We start from the raw sequence: 23,818 nt of genomic DNA, 5'->3' as shown, positions 1-23,818 counted from the left end.
CCAGAATCTACCTCTTTGCCTGTTGTCCTTCATATCTGTATTTTCTTATCAGACAGTCAATATTTGCAGTTATTTGTCTCCTCTATCTGGTTTTTAAAAATGACTTTTCCAGCAAGAAGAGCTATGCTAGATCATCATTTAAAAAATGTCAATTATAAAATGGGAAAGCAAAGCAAACGATATAAAGAAAACTATAGTTATTTGTTTTAGTTAAAAGGCAAAGTCATTGTAAGATCCAGAATTCATAAACTAATGTTCCACTTATTAGACCATGCAGCTTTTTGTGCTACGTACTGTATCTCAGATGGGAATTTAGAAACAAGCAAAATCTGAGATGTAGGAGTTCCAGAATGGATCTGCCACCTGCCAGCTAGCATTCAGCTCTCAAAGGGGACCTGCTTGAACTTATTTAATGGAAAGATAAATGTGTTCACAGAACTGTTACTATAAATTCATTTAGAAATGGGACAGAGGCTGCGCTCACATTTTTCCCTGGTCGGAGTTGCTGGCAGATTTGGTTCACTGTACCTCGGGGACGTAATACATTCTAGCTGATGGCAAAGTGTGATTGCTATTCAGAGCTCTCTGATGCTTGTTCTCTTGACTGCTTAAATGAGCTTTTTGGTTGAATTCATTTATTTGTTTGAAAAATGTTTTTAAGTACTTACTATCAGTGAGGCAATATATGGAATAGTATACAGGATATTACAAAGTAGATATTGTTATTACTTGATAAATGGTTGGGGTGTAGAAAGGAAGATAAAAGGTGAGGAAAATATAAGCAGTTTATTAAAAGTGGAATGGTAAAGAAAGAAGATGTAGATGAGGGTTGCTTATCTAGGAGGTTTCTAGATATATCTAGAATCAAATTAAATCTAAGGACCACCTTCACAGAAAAACACAATCACTCTTTTAATCTTAATAGCTGGATTGGGTCAAATTTATATTCTATAAGTGATCCATATCAAAAATTTAAAATATAATTTTCCATATGTGTACACCCATGAAACCATCACTATAATCATGCTACAGACATATATAGCAATCATTATAAGAGTAATTAAAGGTACACTATAATATAAGCAAAGTCAACCAGACTGAAATTTCTAATATGCAAGATACAATAAGGAAAGAGCAGTAGATATATTATTATAAATATAATCCTGCATGAAAAAATAGAGAAAATAAGTTGGAAATAGCTACAATCTAAATTCTTCCAAATTCAATGGGGATACTCAAAAATCTATGCTACCTGTGGGACAGAACATTCAAAAAAATGTGTCTCCATCACAAAAATTAAAATTCATGGACAGATGTTTGCAAAAAAGAATCTTGAGTATGTTAGAGAAATATTATATACCAGTGTTCTGTGTTTGGATTTAGGTCAAAATTTTTATTTCTATTTTTCATGCTTTATGCAAGTAAAAATTTTATTTTAAAACTCCAAAAACATCTCTCCCAGGACTTTACAAAGATGTTAGAGAGTAATCAAAATCAGAAATAACATAATACACTTACCATATACATACTTGATAATTACAGCTTAGTAACATTCTTTTATAAATAAACTCTAAGTATGTATATATAAATACTTTATCCATTGTTATTATTTTTATATGTTGGGGAATGTTTTAACTATGCATCAAAATAAAAATATTAAATGAAGCTAATCATTTGGAAAATTTGAAAGTATCTATATTTCTTAATTTCAAATATATAAAATGAAAAGTAGACATTTTAAGACCATGAATAAAATGTAAGCATACATACATTTTATTTGTCTTTCAATACATTAAAGACTCATCAGTCAGGAACCTACTTGAGATAAATGAAATTGAATTGAGTGACAAACCAATTTCACTAGCAATAGTTTAGCCATTGAAATTACATTTGTTCCTTTTCCACCTGCATCTCTGCTACACATTCCATTCCTGAGAATAATTAGATTAGGTATAAGACAAGCCCAGTAATAAGTTATTGAAATTCATTCATATTTAAATGTATTTTCAGGCACCCCTTATGATTTTTTCAATCTGCCCCTTTAGAATAATCTCTGTAGTTCTACTGAAATGTGTAAGATTGTATTGCACAACTTTACAGGTTTTCAAAACAAGTTTTTGGCTGACAGACATTCTTTGGAGTTTAATAAACTTATTTTGGAAAGAAAAATAACCTCTAATAATACCTCTAAATATAATATATATATTATATTATATATTATGAGTATAATAATAACCTCTAAAATAACTTCCACCTCTAATGTTTTTAAGTAATCAAGTTTATTGTTATATTTGAGTTGTATGTAATGGTCACATTCATCATAGGGAACTTGTACCTATACATGATATATATTAATTCTGTTTTTCTCATTCCCCTGCCCTCCCTTCAAGCCCTCTAATCTTGCCTGAGGAAAGCTTTCAAGGTGTCTCCATTCCTTTTGGAAGATTCATGAATGAGCAATGAACCATGCAGGTCTGCTCTTACCTCTCATAGTTGACACTGCCTCACCTACCTCGTCTGTACTTCCTTTGAGTTCACTCTGGAGTGAGTAAGATACTGTAGCTTCCAAATATGTGATAAATAAACATATAGATAGATAGATAGATAGATAGATAGATAGATAGGTAGATAGATAAATAGATATAGATAGATAGATAGATATATGGATGAGTATTTATACTTGAAAGAGTGAAAATTGGGCAAATTGTCATGAGTTCTTTACTGATATCACCCACACCAACTTACCTTTTGGTTTTGTAGTTTAGAATGTGACTATAGATTTTTCTATCTATCAGCTCACATGGCTTTCAGTAATCAAATTGTTTGCATATTAGCATTAATATAATTTGTTAAATTATTGTCATATTTAATCTTGAAGTATATTTTCAAGTATCTAAGATGTGTTAATTAAAAAAAAAACTTGCTTTGCAAACTAAAATTTTACTTTGAAGCCTTAGCTTAGAGACAAAATGGATGGGAGTCTTAGTTGTTTGTGATCCGTCAAAGCGCCTCACAATAGAAGACTCTTTCTTATTCAGTATAATTTAATAGCAACAGTAATATTAAAATGATGATTTTACCTGTGTCTCCTCCTGTTTCATCCTTCTTTTCCTTTCTACCATTTTCTTCAAAAGTCAAAGCAAAGTATTTTATTCAACATGAGAGAGTGAAGACTTACCAAAAGCAGCAAAATCTCTAGATTTGAGAGTAAGAGTAAAAATCCCTAGATTTTAAGGTTGAATTTGAAGGACACTGTAGGGCCTTTGTTCTTTGAAAATATCCCGAAGAGCAATTGGACAGAAAAAAGCTAGCATGAAGAAGAGAGGCTTTGGGAAGTGTTGAACTGTGAGGAGTTAAAGATCAACTTTCTTCATTTTATAATTTTATGCTTCTGAACTACTGAATCAGGATTCCTTAGGGATTATATTGGGTTCTAATACTTCTTGAATTCTAATTTATATTTTTTAAGTTATATTTTGTTTTATTTAAAAAATGATCTTTCTCTCAGCATTGTAGGGCCTTTATTTAATTCAGTTTCTAGATTTTATGCAATTATTTTTTTCTCTCTTTATGGTGCTTAGATTTTACTCATAGTTGCTCACAGTCAGTGACAGTAGGAACTTCTGAAGGTAATTTGGTGGCAAGCTCCAAGTCAGTGACTGGGAATGCAGGTCCATGGTTTGAGGATTCCTAACTGTACTTGGTAATTTAAATCATTTGTTTTCCCTCAACTTACTTTGAACCAAATATTTTCTTTTGACAATCTTTGATGTATGAAGATGCGTTTTGGTGCTATACTATCAATGTGATGCTGCTTAGAAGAAGCCTTAATATTTACACGATTTTTTTTTTTTTTTTGTACTGGGGATTGATCTCAGGTCCTTGCACTTGCAAGGCAGGCCACTAAACCACTGAGCTAAATACCCGGCCCAATAGGAAATCTTACTAATCAGTCATCATAATGTAATTCAATTCCAGTGGTACATGTTGTTTTCTGTTTCTAAATTTCTTTAAGTACTGTCTGCTGTACTGCAGTTCAGAAATCTACTTTAATGAAATTTTTCCTGGTAAATGTTAACTGATTTTGTAGCTGACCTATTATTCAGCCTAACTGCATATACTAATGAATTTCTTTTTTTACAAATTTGTATATGACAATTCTCCACAAGTCTCTGTATCCTTATATTGCAGTGCATTTTATTATGTGAATATTTTACTGCTTATCAAAAAGCAAATAGATTAATGCATTTAAATACTCAATGATATCTGTCATACCATTTATCTTCAAGGTCATTTTTGTTCATTAAATGTAGACAGGTGAGCAAGAAACTTAGAAAGATATAGACTCTGGATAAGTTGTCTGCATTCAAATCCAGGTCTATCTCTACATGCTACTTTCTTGAGCTAGCTGCATGACAGGTCTCTGCCTTACTTTCCTATTTGATATGAATATGATGGATTTCCAACTGTATGATGATAGAATTAAAGGAAATAATTTAAGGAGAGTGCTGAACACTCAGTAAAAAATAGAATGAATATGAGCCGTTCATACTAATAATAGAAAACAAATTTCCTAGTATCTGCATTACTATGAAAATAAGAAAGCAACATCATGAAATACTTTCTTTTCTTATAACACTATAGAGGAGGAAAAATTATACAAATACAGCTTTGCAAAGAAGGTGTGAAAGGTAAGTCTGAAATGATATGAAGAGTAAATGAAAAACCACTACATAATATCACATAAACTAGTCTTAAAGTAGAACAAAAACTAAGCCTACACTGAAAAATTATCTGAGTAGCTTTAAAAGTCCTGTGCATTATTTCATCACAAATCAACAGACTTAGTGTAAATTCAAAAGCAATTTATTCACAAACTTTTTAAGATCAAATTTTTCATATTTTATGTAGGAATGAGATTATACACGACTTGTCTTTTTATGTCTGGTTTATTTCACCTAATATAATTATCTATAGTTTTATCTATGTTGTTGTGTATGACAGTATTTCATTCTTTTTATAGCTGATTAGTATTCCATTGTGTATACGTACATTTTCTTTATTCACTCATTGTTGGGGTCTCCTTCTAGAAGAGGGGACTCAGGGAGATGACTGCAGACCCAATGAATGACCAAAAGCTGATGGCTAATGGCAATGTTTACTTCTTACTTTGGGTCTTTATAAGCAGTTTCAAGGTGACACACAAAAGCAAGGTTACAGGGGTTTGATGATTAACAATAGTCACAAGGAGGCATGAGTAAGATAAAGGGCAATCCCAAAAGGTCAGAACAGATACACCCTCTTTAAACTAAAGACAGAAAACATCTAGATAAAACATCTGTTTATGAATAAAAGGGAGTGGTGCTGGTGAGAACCAGCATTCTGAAACTCGGGGTCAGCACTTCTGCCATCCATCCTCTCATGCCCGAACAATTCCCCCTATAATTTTTTTCCAAAGAGCCAGCATAGCAGTTGAGGACATGCCCAGAGGGTCATGCATCTATCTGTCGTTTGAGGAGACGGTGGTATCCTGTGGAAAACAATATGATAACCAATAAGAGAACAATAAGGGCACTGGATATGGAGTGTGTGAGACTTTGAAACTTGCCACAAGAGTCTAGCCCTTGCAACTGATCAGCAGTATAAGTAGCCATATCTTGATAGGTTACTGGTGCCAATGATTTATCAAAAGTGGATGAGATATCTTGTAACAAGTTGTCCACATTGATAGACAAATTGTTATGAAAGTCTTACAGATGTCATTTAATCTGATCCCACTTATAACCAGTGTGATTGTACAGATGGGGGTGTAGCACAAATTTTTGAGAAATTCCAATCACATTATAGCATAATCAGATGTTGAAGAGCAACTATCTGGTCTTCCAGCCATTTTACAATTTGTTGTAAGTCCTCAAATTTAGATTCCAATTCCTGATCAATAGCAACTTGTTTTGACCATAGCTGGTGTGAAGCCTTCTGCCAAGTGGGTATAAAATCATGTGTTTGTACTGCGGTCTGTATGGCCACACCAGCAACCACAGCTGTGGCTGTCACAGCAATGAGCCCTAGGACTAGCATTACCAATTCGACAACAAAATTCTTAGAGCAGTGATATAATTTAGACAGAATTTGATAAGCTAAGCTCCCATAGGGGTCAGCTTGCCAGGGCCGAGTAAGACTGACTGGTAGCCAGATGCCCATCCGGGCCTTCAAAAGAAAATGGAATCATGAGTGGCATCGAAAGGATCAGAAGTATTAAGGCAGGTATACAATCTACATTCAGAACAAGTAACACTTTTTTCAGATAAATTGAAACTAGAGGATCCTATCATGATAACAAATGACAATTTTACCAACAGCTTACACAAAAACTAGAATTATAAGTAAAATTATACACAGAATAGGAGCAGGAAGTGACAGCAAACTTTCCTTTCAAAGTTAACTAGCGGTGAAGTGCAGCAGGAAGCTTCCAAAGTTCCCATTGTTTGGGGCCCAGTGGAGTAAGGAGTCGTAGCTGAGGTGGCATGAGGCCCCCTCGTGCCAGGCAAGAAATCTGCCTTCTCTTTCTGTGCACATAGTCCTTTTAGTAACTTTCCAAGAGACATTTCCAAGATAATCACAAAAGGTGAAATTAATATCTTCTGAACAGTTAGGTAAGAATTTACCATGCGGTCCCAAATCTACCCATACCAGATCTGTGCCGTTTTTATTGATTAACTTACCATGAGGTTCCCAACACCTGGACCAACAAACACATGTGTATACATAATGTTTATATGTAATTGTAGGACAGAAAGGATCAGAAGCTTTTCCCAAAACCTTTGTAGTATTCAATTCAGATACGGCAAATATATGCACTTGCAATAAGCCCATAAGAGTGCGGTAGTCTGAAGGGCAGGCAAAATATAAGCCCAAGATTGTAAAGCAATATCTAAACACAACGTGGAGCTTCTTACACATAAGGATGCCTTATTATACCCCAAAGTAAGATTAATGATTGTATATTTTTCTTCTGGGAAAATGGGATTACCTTTGCCCCAAGGGCCAGGAGTGTGTATGGTATCATTGCAGTGCAATGGAGGTCCAGATTCAGTCCATTCCACAAGGCAAAGTAAAGGTGGATAAGGTACATAAGCCCAATAAGATGATTATACCCCATTACATGGGAAGTGCAGGTAAGGACAGCAAGCATAGCGAGAAACAGGTGCTCTGGCATATGAGCTTTTCTAGTAGTGGCCATGATTCGTTCCCCCTTTTGAGTGAGGCTCTTAACCTGGCCCCACGTTGGTGGGTTAACACCTGTCTTTCTCTTTTGCTTGGGCCCGATGGCACGGGCAGCCATGCGACGAGTGATGTCAGGTTCCTCTGAAGTCACAACTTTCATTCCTGGGGGAAGCCTGGTTCAGGTGGTGGAGGCGTCCACTTGAGAGTAAGGCGCTGGCTGGAGGTGTCATGTTGGGATCCAGACATTTTCAGAATCAGCAGAGATGCAGGAGTACCCTGGTCCCAGGGAAAGGACTTTCACAGGGACCCAGTCACTCCACTCCTGTAATTTCACATGCGCAAAAAGGTAATTGCAAAGAAGAGAGAGAGGATTGCAAGGTAGATGCAAAGTGTCTTTGTGCTCTGGATAGTGGATTGGCAGTGCAAGGTAGGTTAAGAAAGTTAATGACATACAAGGCAAGATGCAAGCATGCAGTTGGGGAAGTACACACACCCCAAGGGCAATTCCCCCTTTTTATTTTTGCTAGCTGTAATTTGACAATATAATGAGCGCACTCAATGATAGCTTGCCCTTGGGGATTGTGAGGTATTCCCATCACATGGGTAATATCCCACGTTTTTCAGAATTGTGTAAAAGCATGAGAGTCATAAGCAGGACCATTATGTGTTTTAAGTTCAGCAGGAACGCCCATAACAGCAAAGGCAGAGTACAAGAAGTTTTTTACATGAGAAGTTTTTTCTCTTGGCATGGCCACGGCCCACACAAACCCTGAAAAGGTATCAATAACAACATGAATATATTTAAGCCTGCTGAAAGGAAGAAAATGAGTAACATCCATTTGCCAAATTTGATTGGGAACACAGCCTCCAGGATTCGTGTCGGCAGGAGCTTGTCTCAGGTGTAGAGGGCAGCAAACAGGACAGGTCCGCTTGGCTGTGGCAAAAGGAGTTTTCCATTTTTGATGTAATCGTCCTGCATTAGAATGTAACATTTGGTGTTCTTCTTCAGCGGAAACAAAGGCAACAGTTAATAATTTATCCGCACAATCATTACCGTAAGTAAGTGGACCTGGGAGTCGGGTATGAGAGTGAATATGGGTGATGAACACAGGATTAAGTCTTTCTTGAAGGAGCCATTGAAGAGCTTGTAACAATTGAAAAACGGGAAGAAGAGGCACGAAGTACGGCTATAGGAAGCAGAGGGAAAACACGGGCAACATATTGAGTATCTGTAATTATATTCACAGGTTTAGAAATGTTGAACAGCACACAATACACAGCAAATAATTCATTTTGTTGAGTAGATGAATATGGAGTAGACTGTGTGAAGAAGAGTTGTCGATCTCTGAAAATTGATATTTAATTTAGTAGCATCAGCAGAAGGTTTCTGCTAAAGGAATGGGGGATGAAGAGACAATAGAAGAAATAATGTAGTCATATCGGGACACAGAGGACAAGGGATCACGAGGTAAATGAAATAAAATTTTTCTATAAAATTCAGCCAAAGCAATCTGAAAATTGGGAGAAAATCGCTGTGAAGTTTGAAACTGAAGTGAAGTGAGAGGCAGATGAAGAGCATCAGGATCAACACCTTTTAACTGTATTATCCGAGTTCGACCTGGAACAATGAGAGGCAATTAGCTTAAAATATGGCGAGACTTTGTGGGAGGCTGAACAGGAAGATAAATCCATTCAACGGGAGAGTTTGCTTGATAAAGACCTGTGGGGCTGTCAGGAGTGTTAATAACAAGAAAGGAAAGAGGCAAATTATCAGGAATACGAAAAATGAATTGAGATTGCAAAGCACTTTTAGCAAGTTGTAGTTCTTCTAAAGCCTTTTCAGAGAGGTTTCATGGGCTGTCTAAAGCAGAGGGTCCTGATAATGTAGAAAATAGGTTAAGCAACTGGTAATTAGGGATGCCTAATATGGGATGAATCTAATTGATATCTCCCAGTAATTTTTGAAAGTCATTTAGAGTTTGCAAAGATTTTCTTTGAAGAGCAATTTTTTGAGGTTGAATCTTAGATGCCTGTAACCTGAATCCTAAATAGGAGTAAGGATCATCAGTTTGAATTTTTTTTTGGTGCAATTTGAAACCCATGGTACTTTAAGTCTCTTTTGGCATCAGAAAACAGAGCCTGTAATTTCAATTTATCCTTATAGGGGAATAAGATATCATCCATATAATGTATAATGTAGCAATCAGAATATTTCCTATGCACTGATTGTGAAGTCTGGGATACAAATAATTGACACATGGTGGGAGAATTCATCATCCTTTGAGGCAATACTGTCCATTGATATCGTTGTCTAGGTGATGCATTATTGATAGAGGGCAGGGAAAAGGCAAAAATCTTTAGATCATCAGCATGTAAAGGAATAGTATAGAAGCAATCTTTCAAATCTATAATAATCAAATGCCAGTCTTGAGGAATCATAGAAGTAGAAGGGAGCCTTGGCTGCAGAGCCCCCATGGGAAACACTGAATTATTAACTTGTCATAAATCAATCAAAAATCGCCAATTACCTGATTTTTTCTTTTTCTTTTTCTTTGTTTCTTTCTTTTTTTTTGGTACCGGGGATTAGAACTCGGGTCTTTGCACTTGCAAGGCAGGCCACCAAACCACTGAACTAAATCCCCGGCCCTCTGATTTTTTCTTGATAACAAAAATAGGAGAATTCCAACGGGATAGTGAAGGCTCCACGTGTCTCTTTTGAAATAGCTCTGTAACAATATGTGCAGCCTGCAATTTTTTTTAGTAAGGGGACACTGATAAACTCATATAGGGTCTTTAGATTTCCAGGATATTTTAATAGGAGTCAATGGTGCAGGCCATTCAGTGGCCCCTACAAAAAAGGAGAAAAAGAGAGAGTTGCCTTCCATTGTCCCAGCAAGTCTTGGCTCCACAAGTTGAAAGGAATGTCTAAAATATATGGTTGGAAATATGCAGATTGATCATCAGGCCCTTTACCCATAAGCAGCTGAGTTGATTGGAATGTATAGGGGCCAGTAGAACCTACTCCAGTTATGGCACAGTGGACTTGGTTATATGGCCATCTAGAGGGCCAATTTTTTTTTTTTTTAGCAATTATAGAAACATCTGTACCAGTATTGGCAAGCCCAGACAATTTTTTGCCTTGAATAGTTATTTTAAATGTAGGTTTAATATTGGAAATGGGAGTGGCCCAAAATATCCGAGGATTGGTGCTGCCAAATCCTCCTTGCTGAGTTTCATTCTTTGCTTTGGTCTTAATATAAGGTAATAACAACAACTGAGCAATGTTATCTCCTGCAGAAATCACCCAGTGCATGGGGGAGTGCAGGATAACTTGAATTTTACCTGTAAAATCAGAATCTATGACCCCTGGAAAAACAATGATTCCCTTAGAAGTTAAACTGCTTTGTCCTAAAATCAGTCCTACTGTACCTTCAGGTAATGGGCCGTATATTCCAGTGGGTATTTTGATAGGGATGGAAGAAGGCACCATTTCACAGTCTATACAGGAGGGAAGGTCCAGCCCGGCACTTCCCCTTGTGGCAAGAAGGAGGGAGCCAATGCCTGGAGTGTGGTTGGAGGACTCATACGAAGTGAGGCTGGTTTTTGTTTGTTGGAGGGATGGCTGTCCTCCTTCCTCCCATTTCCCGGAATGGAGAAAAGGAGTTGACCAGCTTTGTTAATTTTAGAGCAGCACTTGCTAGCCCAGTGATGGCCACATTGACAGCGAGGGCAAGGCCCAGGAGGGTCTTTTTTAGAAGATTTTATTTTTTGTTGTCCCTGGGGACAATTTTTTTTTTTGATGCCCAGGCTGTCCACATCCAAAACGAACATTAGTTTTATGTGCCGCAGTTAATGCAGCTGCCATAATGTGAGCTCTGTGTTTTTGGGTGCCTACATTCCTGCACATCTTTATAAAATCATAAATAGTTCCTGAATCTTTGACTTGAAAGTATTAGCCTCTAACAGTCCTCATTAGCATTTTCTTAAGCCAAGATCTTTTTTAATTGTTGTCTGGCTTTTTCACCCACCACACTCTGTTCAATGGCAACCTCCAAACGGGCGATGAAGCCCACGTAAACTTCATCTGCTCGTTGAACAATTTTCATATAGCTGAGCTGGGACTCGCCAGAAGGGGTAATAGGGTCCCAGGCCTCCAGGGCAAGTTCAGCAACAGTTTCAAAAAATTTAGGAAACTTGAAAGCTTCCACTGGCAGGTCAGATGGATTGGCCATAATTCCGGTGCCTGTAAGCCACTTAAATGTCATATGACCCCTAGTACCACCTTGCATAGCGTTTTGTCCAGCCTGATCACAGGCCAGATCATCATACCAAGCCCTCCACTGCAGATACTCCCCCAGAGTCAGCAAGGTATGGCACAAAACCTTAAGATCATGCAGAGCCAAGGTGCAATCATATTTAACATAAGCAGAAAGCATTTGTTTTGAATAAGCAGAATGAGGGCCATACTGGGAGATTGCCTATTTTAATCCCACCAGAGTTTGCCAGTCCATGCCTACGTGTACACCGACATTTTGTTCCATACCGTCAGTATTTTCTTGCACTTGAGAAATGACCGGGAAGACATGGGAATCTTCCTGGAAAGGAGCAAGCTGTTCGAATTTATCCAGTAAGGCGGAACGAGAGAGTGAGGACTGGTTTTGATTTTTGGGTAAAATATTGTTGGATTTTTTTGTTTTGGAATTTAATTTCTGGGTATAATCATACTCATTATCAGAATCATCAGTAAACTTAAGGACAGGCTAAGTTCGAATAGTAGCTTGTTTATAACAATCAGTCTGTATTGAAACTGAAACTGCTTTCAAGTCCGGTTGGGGAGATGCAGATGACTCACAAGGATCTGAGCCAGAATTTAATAATTTAGAATCTTTTGCAGTTTGTTTTAGAATTTGTTTAGCTTCTCCCATTATATTATGTTTAGCCTCAAGTTATCAAGTACATATTTATGCAAAAATGCTGCCCCAACATCATAAATATTAGAAGGATGGACAGATGGATATGGTGCCAGGACAGCTCGAATTAGGGCCCATACTGGCCAGAAATCAACTGGAATTTGTTCCCCTTGGCTCCACACTCATTCAACATTGGCCTTAATGCATTTCCAGGTATGATCATCCATGGTGCCTTCATCTGGGAGCCACGGATTTTATTCTCCGGCGACATCAAGACAATCCTCTACCCGTTTTTTGTAAATTTTTACCCCTGCTGTTTTGAAAAGATGATGCAGCAGGGGAAGGAAAGTGCCAAACTTTCCTTGAGTTTGCCCCATCCCTGGGGTTGTGTCTGACTCACCATTCCAAATGCTCATGTAGCTCCTGGGTTCCGTTCTCATTTCTGGGTTCTGCCAAGTCCCTGTTCGGGCACCACTTGTTGGGGTCTCCTTCTAGAGGAGGGAACACAGGGAGAGGACTGCATACACAATGAATGACCAAAAGCTGATGGCTAATGGCAAAGTTTATTTCTTGCTGAGGGTCTTTATAGCAGTTCCAAGGTGACACACAAAAGCAAGGTTACAGGGTTTTGATGATTAACAATAGTCTCAAGGAGGCATGAGTAAGACAATCACAAGAAGCTAAGAGCAGATGCACCCTGTTTAAACTAAAGACAGAACATCTAGATAAAACAACTTCTGTCTATGAATAAAAGGGAGTGTAAACTGGTAAAAGGGAACGTAAACCGGGAACAAGAACAAAGAAGAAATTAGGGAGTGGTTCTGCAGTTCAGGGACTTGGTTCCAGCATGTCACCTTCGGGACACGTGTCCCGGTGAGAGACAGCATTCCGGGACTGGGGGTCAGTGCTTCAGCTGTCTGTCCTCTCGTGCCCCAAGAACTCATCAATTAATAGACACATGTTATTTCCACTTCTTGACTGTTGTGAACAGTGCTGCAAAAAGCATGGGAGTTTAGTTGTGTCTTTGACATACTGATTTCATTTCCTTTGGGTGTATAATCAAGATCGGGCTGGGCTGTGGGAAAAGAGGAACACTGCTCCACTGCTGGTGGGAGTGCAGACTGGTGCAACCACTTTGGAAATCAGTATAGAGATACCTCAGAGAACTAGGATTGGAGGTCCCATTTGACCGAGTTATCCCCCTGCTGGTATCTTCCCCAAAGAACTAAAAGAATCATACCACAGTGATATATGTGCACCCATGTTCATAGCAGCCCATCAACAGGAGACTGGGTAAAGAAAATGTGTGTATGTGTGTTTTATAAAATGGAGTACTACTCAGCTATAAAGAATGAGAAACTGGAGACATTTATAGCTAAATGGATGCACATTGTTGTGATACTGTTAAGTGAAATTAATAGGATGCATATATGTACATACTGAATAGTTTCTCTAGTGTGAGAAACTGAAAGTTTAAAAAAGCACTAAAAGGTATAATAGGTGATGTGAAATAGGAAGAAAGGATGCAAAGGGGAAGGGGTAGGGAAATGGTAGGGATAGGGAAAAGGAGGATGAGAATGGAATTAACATGAGAAAAGGAAAAAATCGAAGCAAAATCTTCATAGATAGTAAGGGGAGGAGGGGGTTGAAGGGAGGGTAGGGGATGGGGAAGAGAAAAGAACTAAGATGGATTATGTCAAAGTACAAATTCCCAATGATAAATGTCATTACATTGTGTACCTTAAATGTACCGATAAACTTAATTAATTAAATTTTAAAAAGTGCCTCTGCTGGATAATACTGGAGTTTAATTTTAATTTTCTGAGACAATGCCACAGTATTTTCCATAATGGCCATACTAACATATTGTTTATCACAGTGTATTGGGTTCTCCTTTCAGTATATTTTTACCTTCACTTATCATCTTTGGTCTTTTTTTATTAAATTTATTGGTACATTTTAACCCTTGTCGGTGGTATAGTTTGTAACATTATCTCTGATTCTGTAGGTCATTGTTTCCTTCCAATTGCAAAAGCTATTTAGTTTTATGTAATATCATTTATGCTTTGTTTTTGTCATGTGTGCTTTTGGGAAATTTTTCAAAAAAAAAAAGTTTCCTATTTCAGTCACTGAGAATTTTCACAGACTTCATCCAGGAGTTTCATATGTCAAGTCTTACTTTCAGTTCTTAATCCACTAATAATTTTTGTAACTTTATGAGATAGCATTCTAGTTTCACTGTGCATGTGCATATCCAATTTTGCCAGCATTTTTATTGCAAAGACTCCCTTACTTCCATTAAATGTTCTTAGGACATCTCTGCAGATGTGTTGGTTTCTTTCTGGTCTCTCTATTCTTTTCTATTTACCTATATTTTATTTTATGCCAATGTTATGCTATTTTGATTATTACAGCTTTGTAGCATAATCTGAGGTAAGGCAGTATAATACCTACTGCTTACTTTTAGCTCAATATTAATTTGACCATTTAGTGATTGTTATTCCATACAAATGTCAGGTTTTTTCCTAGTGTTGTGAAGAAGGTCAGTGGTATGTTGACAGGCATTTCCTTGACTCAATCTGTAGATCACTTTATGTAGTATGGGAATTTTAATAAAATCAATTCTTCTAATCCATGAACACACAATGTAGTTCCATTTCTTTGTATCCTCTTTAATTTCTTCCAATGTTTTATAGCTACACAATAAAAGTATTTCTTCTGTTATTTAAATATATTCTTTGACATTGCATATTATTTTTGTAGCCATTTCAGATGAGATTTTTTTTTTTTGGTTTTCTTTTTCAGATAATTTATTGCTATATAGCAATGATATTTATTTGTATGTTGGTTTTATGTTTTTTTGTTTATTAGTTCTAGAACTTGGGGGGCTGGTGTCTTTGGAGTTCTCTGTATGTAAGATTATATCATCTCTAGATAGTTATGAATTTTTTTCCCTTCCAATTTGGATTCTCTTTATTTCTATCTCTAGTGTGACTGCTTTGGCTGGGACTTCCAGTACCACGATGAATAAAAGTGCTGACTGGGCAGCCTTGTTTTGCTGCAGATCTTAGAGTTAAATATTCAGCTTTATCTCATTAAGTAGCTATGAAATGCTTGCTTGTTATTAATGCCCTTTATTATTTTGTGGTATATAGCCCCCTACCGAAATCATTCAGCGTTTTTTATCATGAAAGAATGTTGAGTTTTCCCAGATGCCCTTTCCACATCTATTGAGATGATTATGTGGATTTTGTCCCTCATATTGAGGATGTGTTGGATTAAATTTATTGATTTACATATGTTCACTTATCTTCACATCCCTAAGCTGAATTCTAATTGGTCATATTTAATAGTCTTTTCAATGCATTATTGAATTCTTTTTATTAGCATTTTGTTGAGGATTTTTGCATCCATGTTCAAGTATGGCCTGTATCTTTTGTTGTCATTGTTTTACATTTATCTGGTTTTGATATCAGGGTAATACTGGCTGGCCTCCTAGAATGAGTTAGGAAGAATTTCGTTTCCTTCTTTAAATATTTGATAGAATTCAGCAGTGGAGACATACTGTTTTAGGTTTTTCTTTAAGGAGAGACTTATTTTATTACCGATTCACTATTGTTATTTATTATTGGTTATTACTGGTTTTTCTCAGGGTAATTCCAGAAAGGGGAATATTGGGCTAGACAGAACACGTCCAACTGCCATGTAACTGATTTTAAGACTCTTGTGATAGCATTTTGAAACTTCGTTCTCTCTTTCCTTTAGTAACATTTGAGAGAATTCATTTATCTATATGCTTGTTAACAGAAATAAACTTTAAAAATCATTTTATTTTGAAAACAGCATGCGATCTTTCATGTGCTGGTATCTCACTTGTGATTAACTATAAGGTGTATGAAATATGTTCTTTAAACATTAACTCAAGGCACAGACAAACAGTGCAATCTTCAGACTTATGATATATGCCTATATCCATTCCACCACTTTAGTTTTCACTCTGCAGTCAACAGGGTTTGTGAAATTAGTGAGTTGATATTTATAAAATGAAGGCTCTGAATCCATTATATTTCTCAAGGATTTATGAACTATAAAGTATTATTATTATTATTATTATTATTATTATTATGTTCTGTTGTAGCAGTGTGCTTTCGAGTTGTATTCCATTTCATGTGCTGAAACTCCTTAAAATCCATTTGTATAAAAGCTACTTTGTGTACTCATTTTGCATGATGTTATGGCTAGTGCTGTAATCTACAGGGTTCCTATTCATTTCGGAATTCATTTCACAGCCCACTAATTGTGTGAATGAGAAGAGGAAACACACACTTCTATTCGAAAGCATGCCAAGCAGATGGCGTCTGGTTCATCGCTACCAGCCCTGTCAGTGTGGCCCTCTTCTGTAGGTAGTGAACCTGGCATTGACCCGTCAAGCACAATGTGAGGGTCCATTTAACACAGCACTTGATAGTCCCTGAGCCTCTGGCTTGTTGTAACTTGTAAACATTTTATTTTTTATCATCAGCCTCTGAAGTGGCCGGTCATTTGAGCAGGTGCAACAGAGTAGAATTCATATTCATTTTACTTGAAAAAGCAAATGAACTTCTATTCATATGGAAATTTTAGGGAAAGAAAATAGCACAAGGGATTAAGTTTAGTTTCTTGAAAAGGGATTAATGCACGTATTGAGATTCAAAACAGTAGCGTCATTTCTCAGGTTCAAGTTCTTGAAAATTGAGTTGAGAAAGAAATCAGGGTTTATGTCGTTAAGTACTCTGAATGAATCTTTTAAAATCTCTTTTCTTCCACATATGCAGGGGAACTGCTTAGTTATTTTCTTCTACACAGTATATGTGAGTTAAACAAGCATGTGAAACATTAGTAATTGCCTTCACTCTGTGCGTGTGTGAGAGAGTGTGTGTACGGAGACAAGGTAAGATAGAGAAAATGCAAAATGGGGAATGAATGTCTGTGTATTTCTAACATCAGCAGAGACTTCAGCACCATGTGCAATTGGCTTATTACAGAGGCAAAGAAAAGACAGGTGGTATGCATATCCTAATGGGGTTCATGCAGCAGTTTGATTACCATGTCTTTGTTAAAAAAGTGAACCATAGAGTGTTGAAGCAAATGTTTTCTTTATTTAAATAAAAACTAAAGAATAATGTTTTCTCACCCCATCCGTCTCTCCACTTTCTAACACTGTAGCCCAGATTCCACGTAGGTACTGAGTATCTCTCTCCTTTCCCTCTGCCCTCAGACGGATGCTGCTCTAATGTACGATGCCGTGCACGTTGTGTCTGTGGCTGTCCAGCAGTTCCCTCAGATGACGGTCAGCTCCTTGCAGTGTAATCGACACAAGCCCTGGCGCTTTGGGACCCGTTTCATGAGCCTAATTAAGGAGGTGAGTTAGAGTGAACACAACCTCGCTGCTTTTGTCTTCCACTGAATGAAATCAGATTAGTGCAACTTCTAGCAAGTGACCTTTCACTTTTGTATTTTAAATTAAGCTTTCCCCTTTTCTTCCAAACACAATTAATATCTTTACTAAACGATAGAAGATAAGTTTGTTAGTCTCAATACAAATAAATGGAAATTTATAAAAATCTGTCTTCTGTTGCAGCAATGTGAATGTCTATCACCTATGATATTGTTACTTTTTATCTTTCTGAATCTTAATCTGTACTAATTTTCACTTATTTATCCATATAGATATATAAATTCTTACATTTTAGCCAACAAAATATAATATACATTTTAACATAAATGTTACATGTATTACACTTGAATTATACCTAATTTATGAGGCTTAGTGTTTAGTTATTTATATTTATGTTTCTAAAGTATACTGTCAAGTTATACAAGTGCAAATGTACTTCATGTTTTGTGATGCAGCCATTCTTATGACCATATATAATTTTTTCTTGTATCTATTATAATTATAGGCCAAGCACATTTGAAGTATGGAAAAAGTGGAAAATCGTTATACATATGCACAAAAATATGTATTTTCTTTCTATTCATATTATGAATTAAGTCCTTTTCTAGCCTAGCATACTTTTCAGGAAAGTTTAACTAAGCCTTAATTTTTGCTATAAAAATCACAGATATGAGTAACCTATAAGATTTTTCATCAATGGCTTAAAATAACTCATCTGTTCATTTGATATTATTCATCATGAAAATGAAAATGAAAATAACTGGGTTGTGAATCAGAACCCCTAGGTACTTGTCAAAGAAGAGCCATGAATTTCCCTTGTCCAATTTTTCTCAAACTCTTAGGTAAATTTATACTCCTTGAAAAATATGAATTTTATTGTTTTCTCCACACTCTACATTTATTCTTCTATTTTAAAACGGAGCATCAGGGAGTTATAAACGTATTCCAAGAAGTGACTAGTTGAAGAAGACATTTTTCTGGGCTCAGCACTTGAATGTTGAGACCATGGCACATGTCACACAGATTTTAATAACCAGTGCTATGATATTCACCATTACTTACTGTAGGGTACAACCGAGAACCTCACACAGTGTTACCTTTATGAGAACCAACAAGAAAACTTTCCCTTAGGTCTCAGCACCAGGAAAAGTTGTTCCTCCCGAGCAGGAAGAATGTTAAAAAGTGGACCCTGAATATTATTTTTTTCTCTGCTTATGCAGTTGCAAAGTTCAATATTGAAATTGTAATATAATTTTATTAGTTACAATTTCACCTGGTAAACATTTTTTATAGTCTCTCTAGCCCAGATTTATGTTACTATTCCACTCTTTTATTACTGAACTTTTTGATCCCCTTTTCTGTCTTCATACTATTATACAATTTTGTTAACCTCCTTAAATTTTTCTTATAAGGAAATTGGATAGACATGTTTTCTTTTTTCTAAACCAGTTGACATGTGTTAAACTTTAGTGAAGACATGTTGTGGTATACAGTTTTTTATTTCATTTTATAACTAATTAAAAATATGTTGTAATCCTTGCAGATGAGTACCTGTGAAACACACATTGATGCTAACAAATGTTGTGATAATTATATTTACTTTTAATCATTGCTGAACTATTACGCTTTACGTTCTGGGATTCATTTCTTTTGAGTCATGGGGTATATTATTTCCAACACTGTATTTGTGAGTTTTCTTTGCATCATTTAAAATTTTTGTCCAAGTTATTTCCAAATGAAAAATAATAGAAAACTGGTAATTTGGACTAATTTCAGAAGCTTTTTATATTTAAATAAATCCAGATCATTACTCAACTTGGAGGAGCCACCATTCTATGCTGGTGAAATTGAACTGTGCAGCATGAAAAACTTCCAATAAATTCAATACTGAAACTAGGAATATTTAGAAAAGACTTCCTTAAATTTTAGAGACAGCTTAAAATATTTTTAAAAATCTACAGCAATTTAAATTCATGAAAAGTAATGAAAATAATTTTTCTAGTGATGGCAAGAAAGCATTTTATATTAATAATAACTAATAAGTTTACCTACTTCTTAATCTTGTGGGGTTTTCATTTTGTTTTCTTTTCTTTTTCCATAGGCTCATTGGGAAGGCCTCACAGGCAGAATAACTTTCAATAAAACCAATGGCTTAAGAACAGATTTTGATTTGGATGTGATCAGTTTGAAGGAAGAAGGTCTGGAAAAGGTACTTCAGTCATTTTGTAACTTTTGCTGTGAATATCAAGTGCAACATATCCTAACGAAGAAAGACATACTCTATGCTGCAGTCACATTTCACTATTAACTTCACTGAGTAACTTTAAACTATACATCTTAAGTTATTATATCACAGATAATAATTGATAGCTAAGATCAAAGGACAAATATCTCTCAAGACATTTTAAATATTTTACTTTCTCATTTTGTTTTTTTGAATGCATATGATTTTAAGTAATGTATGCTTGGAAATGCATATAATCTTAATATTTGATATAGTAATTAGAAAGTATTTGGCTGAATATAGGTCATTGCATACTCAGTTTATAATAACTTTTGTTTGCATAGACTTTCCTATTGGGAGCTGGCTGCAATAAATAATTAAATATGCAAGTATGTTTTATTTCACAGTCAGGTGAAATATCTAAATTAATATACATGAAATAAATTAGGTAGGAACATAAAGTCAAATGTCAAATGTCACACTGAATTACTTTGCTTGGTTCTGTTTTTAGGGATTGGTACACAATATAGGCAAGGAATTTAGGTGTGCACTTAAGAACAGCTTACTATAAGGCTATTATATATGTTTAGCTAGATTAATTAAAATACTGATAAATGTTTTAATAAGAATTTAAGAAAAATTCTGTTTGGCTGTGATAGATGTCTTAAAGATCATAAAATATGTTCTACGTAGCAGTAGAACATAGAGTATTATTCAGTGGTGGGAACTGAAGAAGGGAATTGAGTCAGAAGAGTGGCTCTTTTAGCTTCAGAGATAACAGCATTTTCAAGTGATGACTGAAATAACTAGGACAGAGACAAACAGATTTTGAAAGACAGTGTCACTAAAACTGAGATGAGTACATCATAACCAATTAATGACTCAAGATGATAGGGATATTTCTTTCTTCCTGTGAGAGTTCAGACTCCACCCTTTGTCAAGAGCATCCAAAGTCGAGAATGTTTTACAGGAAACTGAAATCGAAACATTCATTACTGCTGTGTAACCTTGTTTCTGAGATGACAAAGCTTGTTTGTAGACAAGACTAGATTTGATAATGATAGAGTTCAGTCAACTTCTACGGGCATTATCGCACTATTTATTCTGGCTGTCATTTCCTAATTTTGAAATAAACAACTCACTAAGATGAGCTTTGACCATTGCTCATATTTCAACACAGCAGCATAAAAGTAATGATTTCCCATATGATCATGGATCCAGTCTTATCTTGTAATCAAAACAGAAAACACTGAACATATTTTCTGTATGCTCAAATATTGCTAATGGTATATATAATGGATATATTAGTTTCCAGGTACATCCAATTATCATACTGAAAGCAAAGTAAAACAGTATAACCTATGTGTGTTACTATGAGATTTTCTAATTTGTTTACTTACTTCTGAAATCTGAAAATTTATTTTTTTAAATTAATTACATATACTTTTACTGAAAGATAGATAACACATAGCAATGAAAACTATCTTTTTCAAGAATCCAAATGAGCAATGAATGAATATTTCTGACAAATGTATATAGTCACTGTAGATGATGTACTCAAAATTAGACTTTCTTCTTTTTTGGTTGGTACCGGGGATCAAACTCCGGTCCTTGTGCTTGCAAGGCAGGCCCACCGAACCACTGAGCTAAATCCCTGGCCCCAAAATTAGACTTTCAATAATGCAAAATTATTAACAAGAAGACATTGAGTCATTCCAGAAGGAGTAATATGAAGAAAGTTTTTGCATAGGATTCGCTTAATTGTTTTATGTGCATCTACTCATGAACAAACACTTATGAGTTATGTAAGTAGAATATAGAGATAAAGTGCAAGATTTGAGTCATAACATGAGGGCCAGCTCAAATGACTGCAATGTATTAGTTCAAGGAGAGAATAGCCTGGAGGACTCTAGGCTGCTTGGGAAGATACTCTAACTGGAAATGACTTTAGTGTGAGGCCAAGAGTTTATAACTATTCTAAATAGAAATGGAATGTGGATAATCAGCGACAGAAATCAGTGAAGTATTGACTAAGCCTTCAGCAAAGCTGTTAGTTCAAGGACTAGCAAAGCACTGATAATATTTTTTAAGGTGAATTGAAGAGTTTAGAAGGCAACAGGGAAGATAAAGGCATACATCAAAGGTTGGAAAGAAAGTAATAAATGGGAAGAAGAATAAAAGTAAAAGTGCATGTGTTTTGATGAGAAGAAAGATAAGGCACTGACAATAAGTGATAGTAAATTAGAAAGATAGGGGAACTAAATGTTTTTTAATATCCTCATAAATAAGTACTTCAAGGCATCAGCTAAAATACAAAGGTGGCCCTAAAGTTTTGCAGGGTTTTAGGAATAATTGCAACTGCCATTTTAGCAGACTTCATTCTGAGTTTATAGGAATAAAGTGCTGCTCCCTACAGAAGCTTCTCATTTTATATATTTAGTAGCGTTGTTACAAGTTCATAGTCCAGATTCAGACAGAGTTGGACTCCCACCCTCACTCTGGTATTTACTAAGTGTAACTAACTTTCGTATTCGCTCTAGAACACCATGTCTTCAACTGATCAGATCAATAGCAGGATCTACCTCATGAAGACTAATGTGCCTTCTTGACAATAAATTTTTCCTGAAAATTATAGTTATCAATCCAAGGATGAAAATGACAGCATTCCTACCTTGGTGGAGCTCATAGATTAGGAGGATCAGTAGAGGATGAACCAGATGACGTGGGTGACAATGCTGATTTTATCACAATGAAGTGTGTGAACTTCACCTTCAACCCAGATTCTCTTTTCCAAATTTCATATCTCAAAAATTACTGGGGACATTCTTCCTTCTGAACAGTTTAGAGTGACAATATCATAGTTTCTCAAGGAATTTTGAAGTGCAAACTTTATAGGAACTGAGGTTAGAAATTTTAACTGCTTTCAATTTTATTTCGTCGTGCCTAGATGGAAAAAATAGAACAAGCATAATGGTAACTTCATTACTTTTCCTCATGACTAGTTGGCTTTTCATTATTTTGTATGGGCCATCTTTGACATGTATTTCTTAAATCATCTAAAAATATGTTTTGAGCATCTGTTTTGTATTTAAAAGCAAATTATATAGTAGCAGAGGAAATCTGGTAATTATGAGTGGAATTATTTATAATTATAATATGGGATTGGGCCAGGTAATGCACAGCTGTAATCCCAGCATTTGGGCGGCTGAGGCAGGAGGATCACCATGAATTCAAAGCCAGCCTCAGCTACATAGTAAGTTCAAGGCCAGCCTGAACTACATACTGTGAACCTGTGTCATAAACGTATATACCTAAAATAAAACTTAAAAGTGGATTGGGCATTATAAGTGATAAAAATGAAAGCTATGTATTTTTACATCATTAAAATTATAGATTTTGAATCATTTTCTGAAATTGGAACCTTAAGATTAAAATAGTTAATAGAAAAGAAAACCAATGCAGGTTTCTGGTAGAACATTTAAACCAGAAAAAACAACTATGTTTCTCACGACCAGAGAGGGGAGGTACATGCTCAGAGAACAGACCTGTAAATTGAGAAGGCCATTCTTTCCATTTAGATGTTGGCCATAGATCAAAATGAATGATTCAATTTTGTCTTGCCCCAGGCATTGGTTGAAACCTATCTCAATTAACTGTGTTTCAAGACTGATCATTTATACCACACACATAGTCAGTCACATCTGTCCAAACAAGATTTCTAGGGTTTGCCAGTGCCTTCTCTGGAGCACAGGAGAGATACAAAGGCAGAAAGGACAGTAGGTACCATTTCAGACCCTGTCTACCTCAGTCATAAGGCTTTACCTTAAATATGATTTTTGTAGACAGGCTTTCTCTAGGTATCTAATCAATTTAAGTCTCTTATAGTATACTGTAATTATTTCTTCTTAGTTCATATTCAAATGTATGATTATATATATATAATATATAATATATATTTAATATATATATTTAAGTGTACTTGTTTTTTTTAAAGGGCTATCTCCTCAGCTAGGATACAAGTTT

At 35.8% G+C, this 23,818-nt stretch overlaps 1 protein-coding gene across 14 annotated transcripts in view; it reads left to right on the top strand.

Annotated features, from left to right (window-relative positions):
- Grik2 (glutamate ionotropic receptor kainate type subunit 2) overlaps positions 1-23,818 on the top strand; it is a 657,782-nt gene that overhangs the window by 393,171 nt on the left and 240,793 nt on the right. For all 14 annotated transcript variants that reach the window (XM_033763462.1, XM_010607179.2, XM_010607177.2 and 11 more), the window contains 2 exons: positions 17,392-17,535; positions 19,673-19,780. In XM_033763462.1, coding sequence (XP_033619353.1) covers positions 17,392-17,535; positions 19,673-19,780 — 252 coding nt within the window. The remainder of the gene's footprint in view (positions 1-17,391; positions 17,536-19,672; positions 19,781-23,818) is intronic.

Source organism: Fukomys damarensis, unplaced genomic scaffold (assembly GCF_012274545.1).
Source record: "Fukomys damarensis isolate Sample0158 unplaced genomic scaffold, DMR_v1.0_HiC HiC_scaffold_14, whole genome shotgun sequence".
Classification (NCBI taxonomy): Eukaryota; Metazoa; Chordata; class Mammalia; order Rodentia; family Bathyergidae; genus Fukomys; species Fukomys damarensis.
This window is presented reverse-complemented; position numbering and strand designations above follow the sequence as displayed.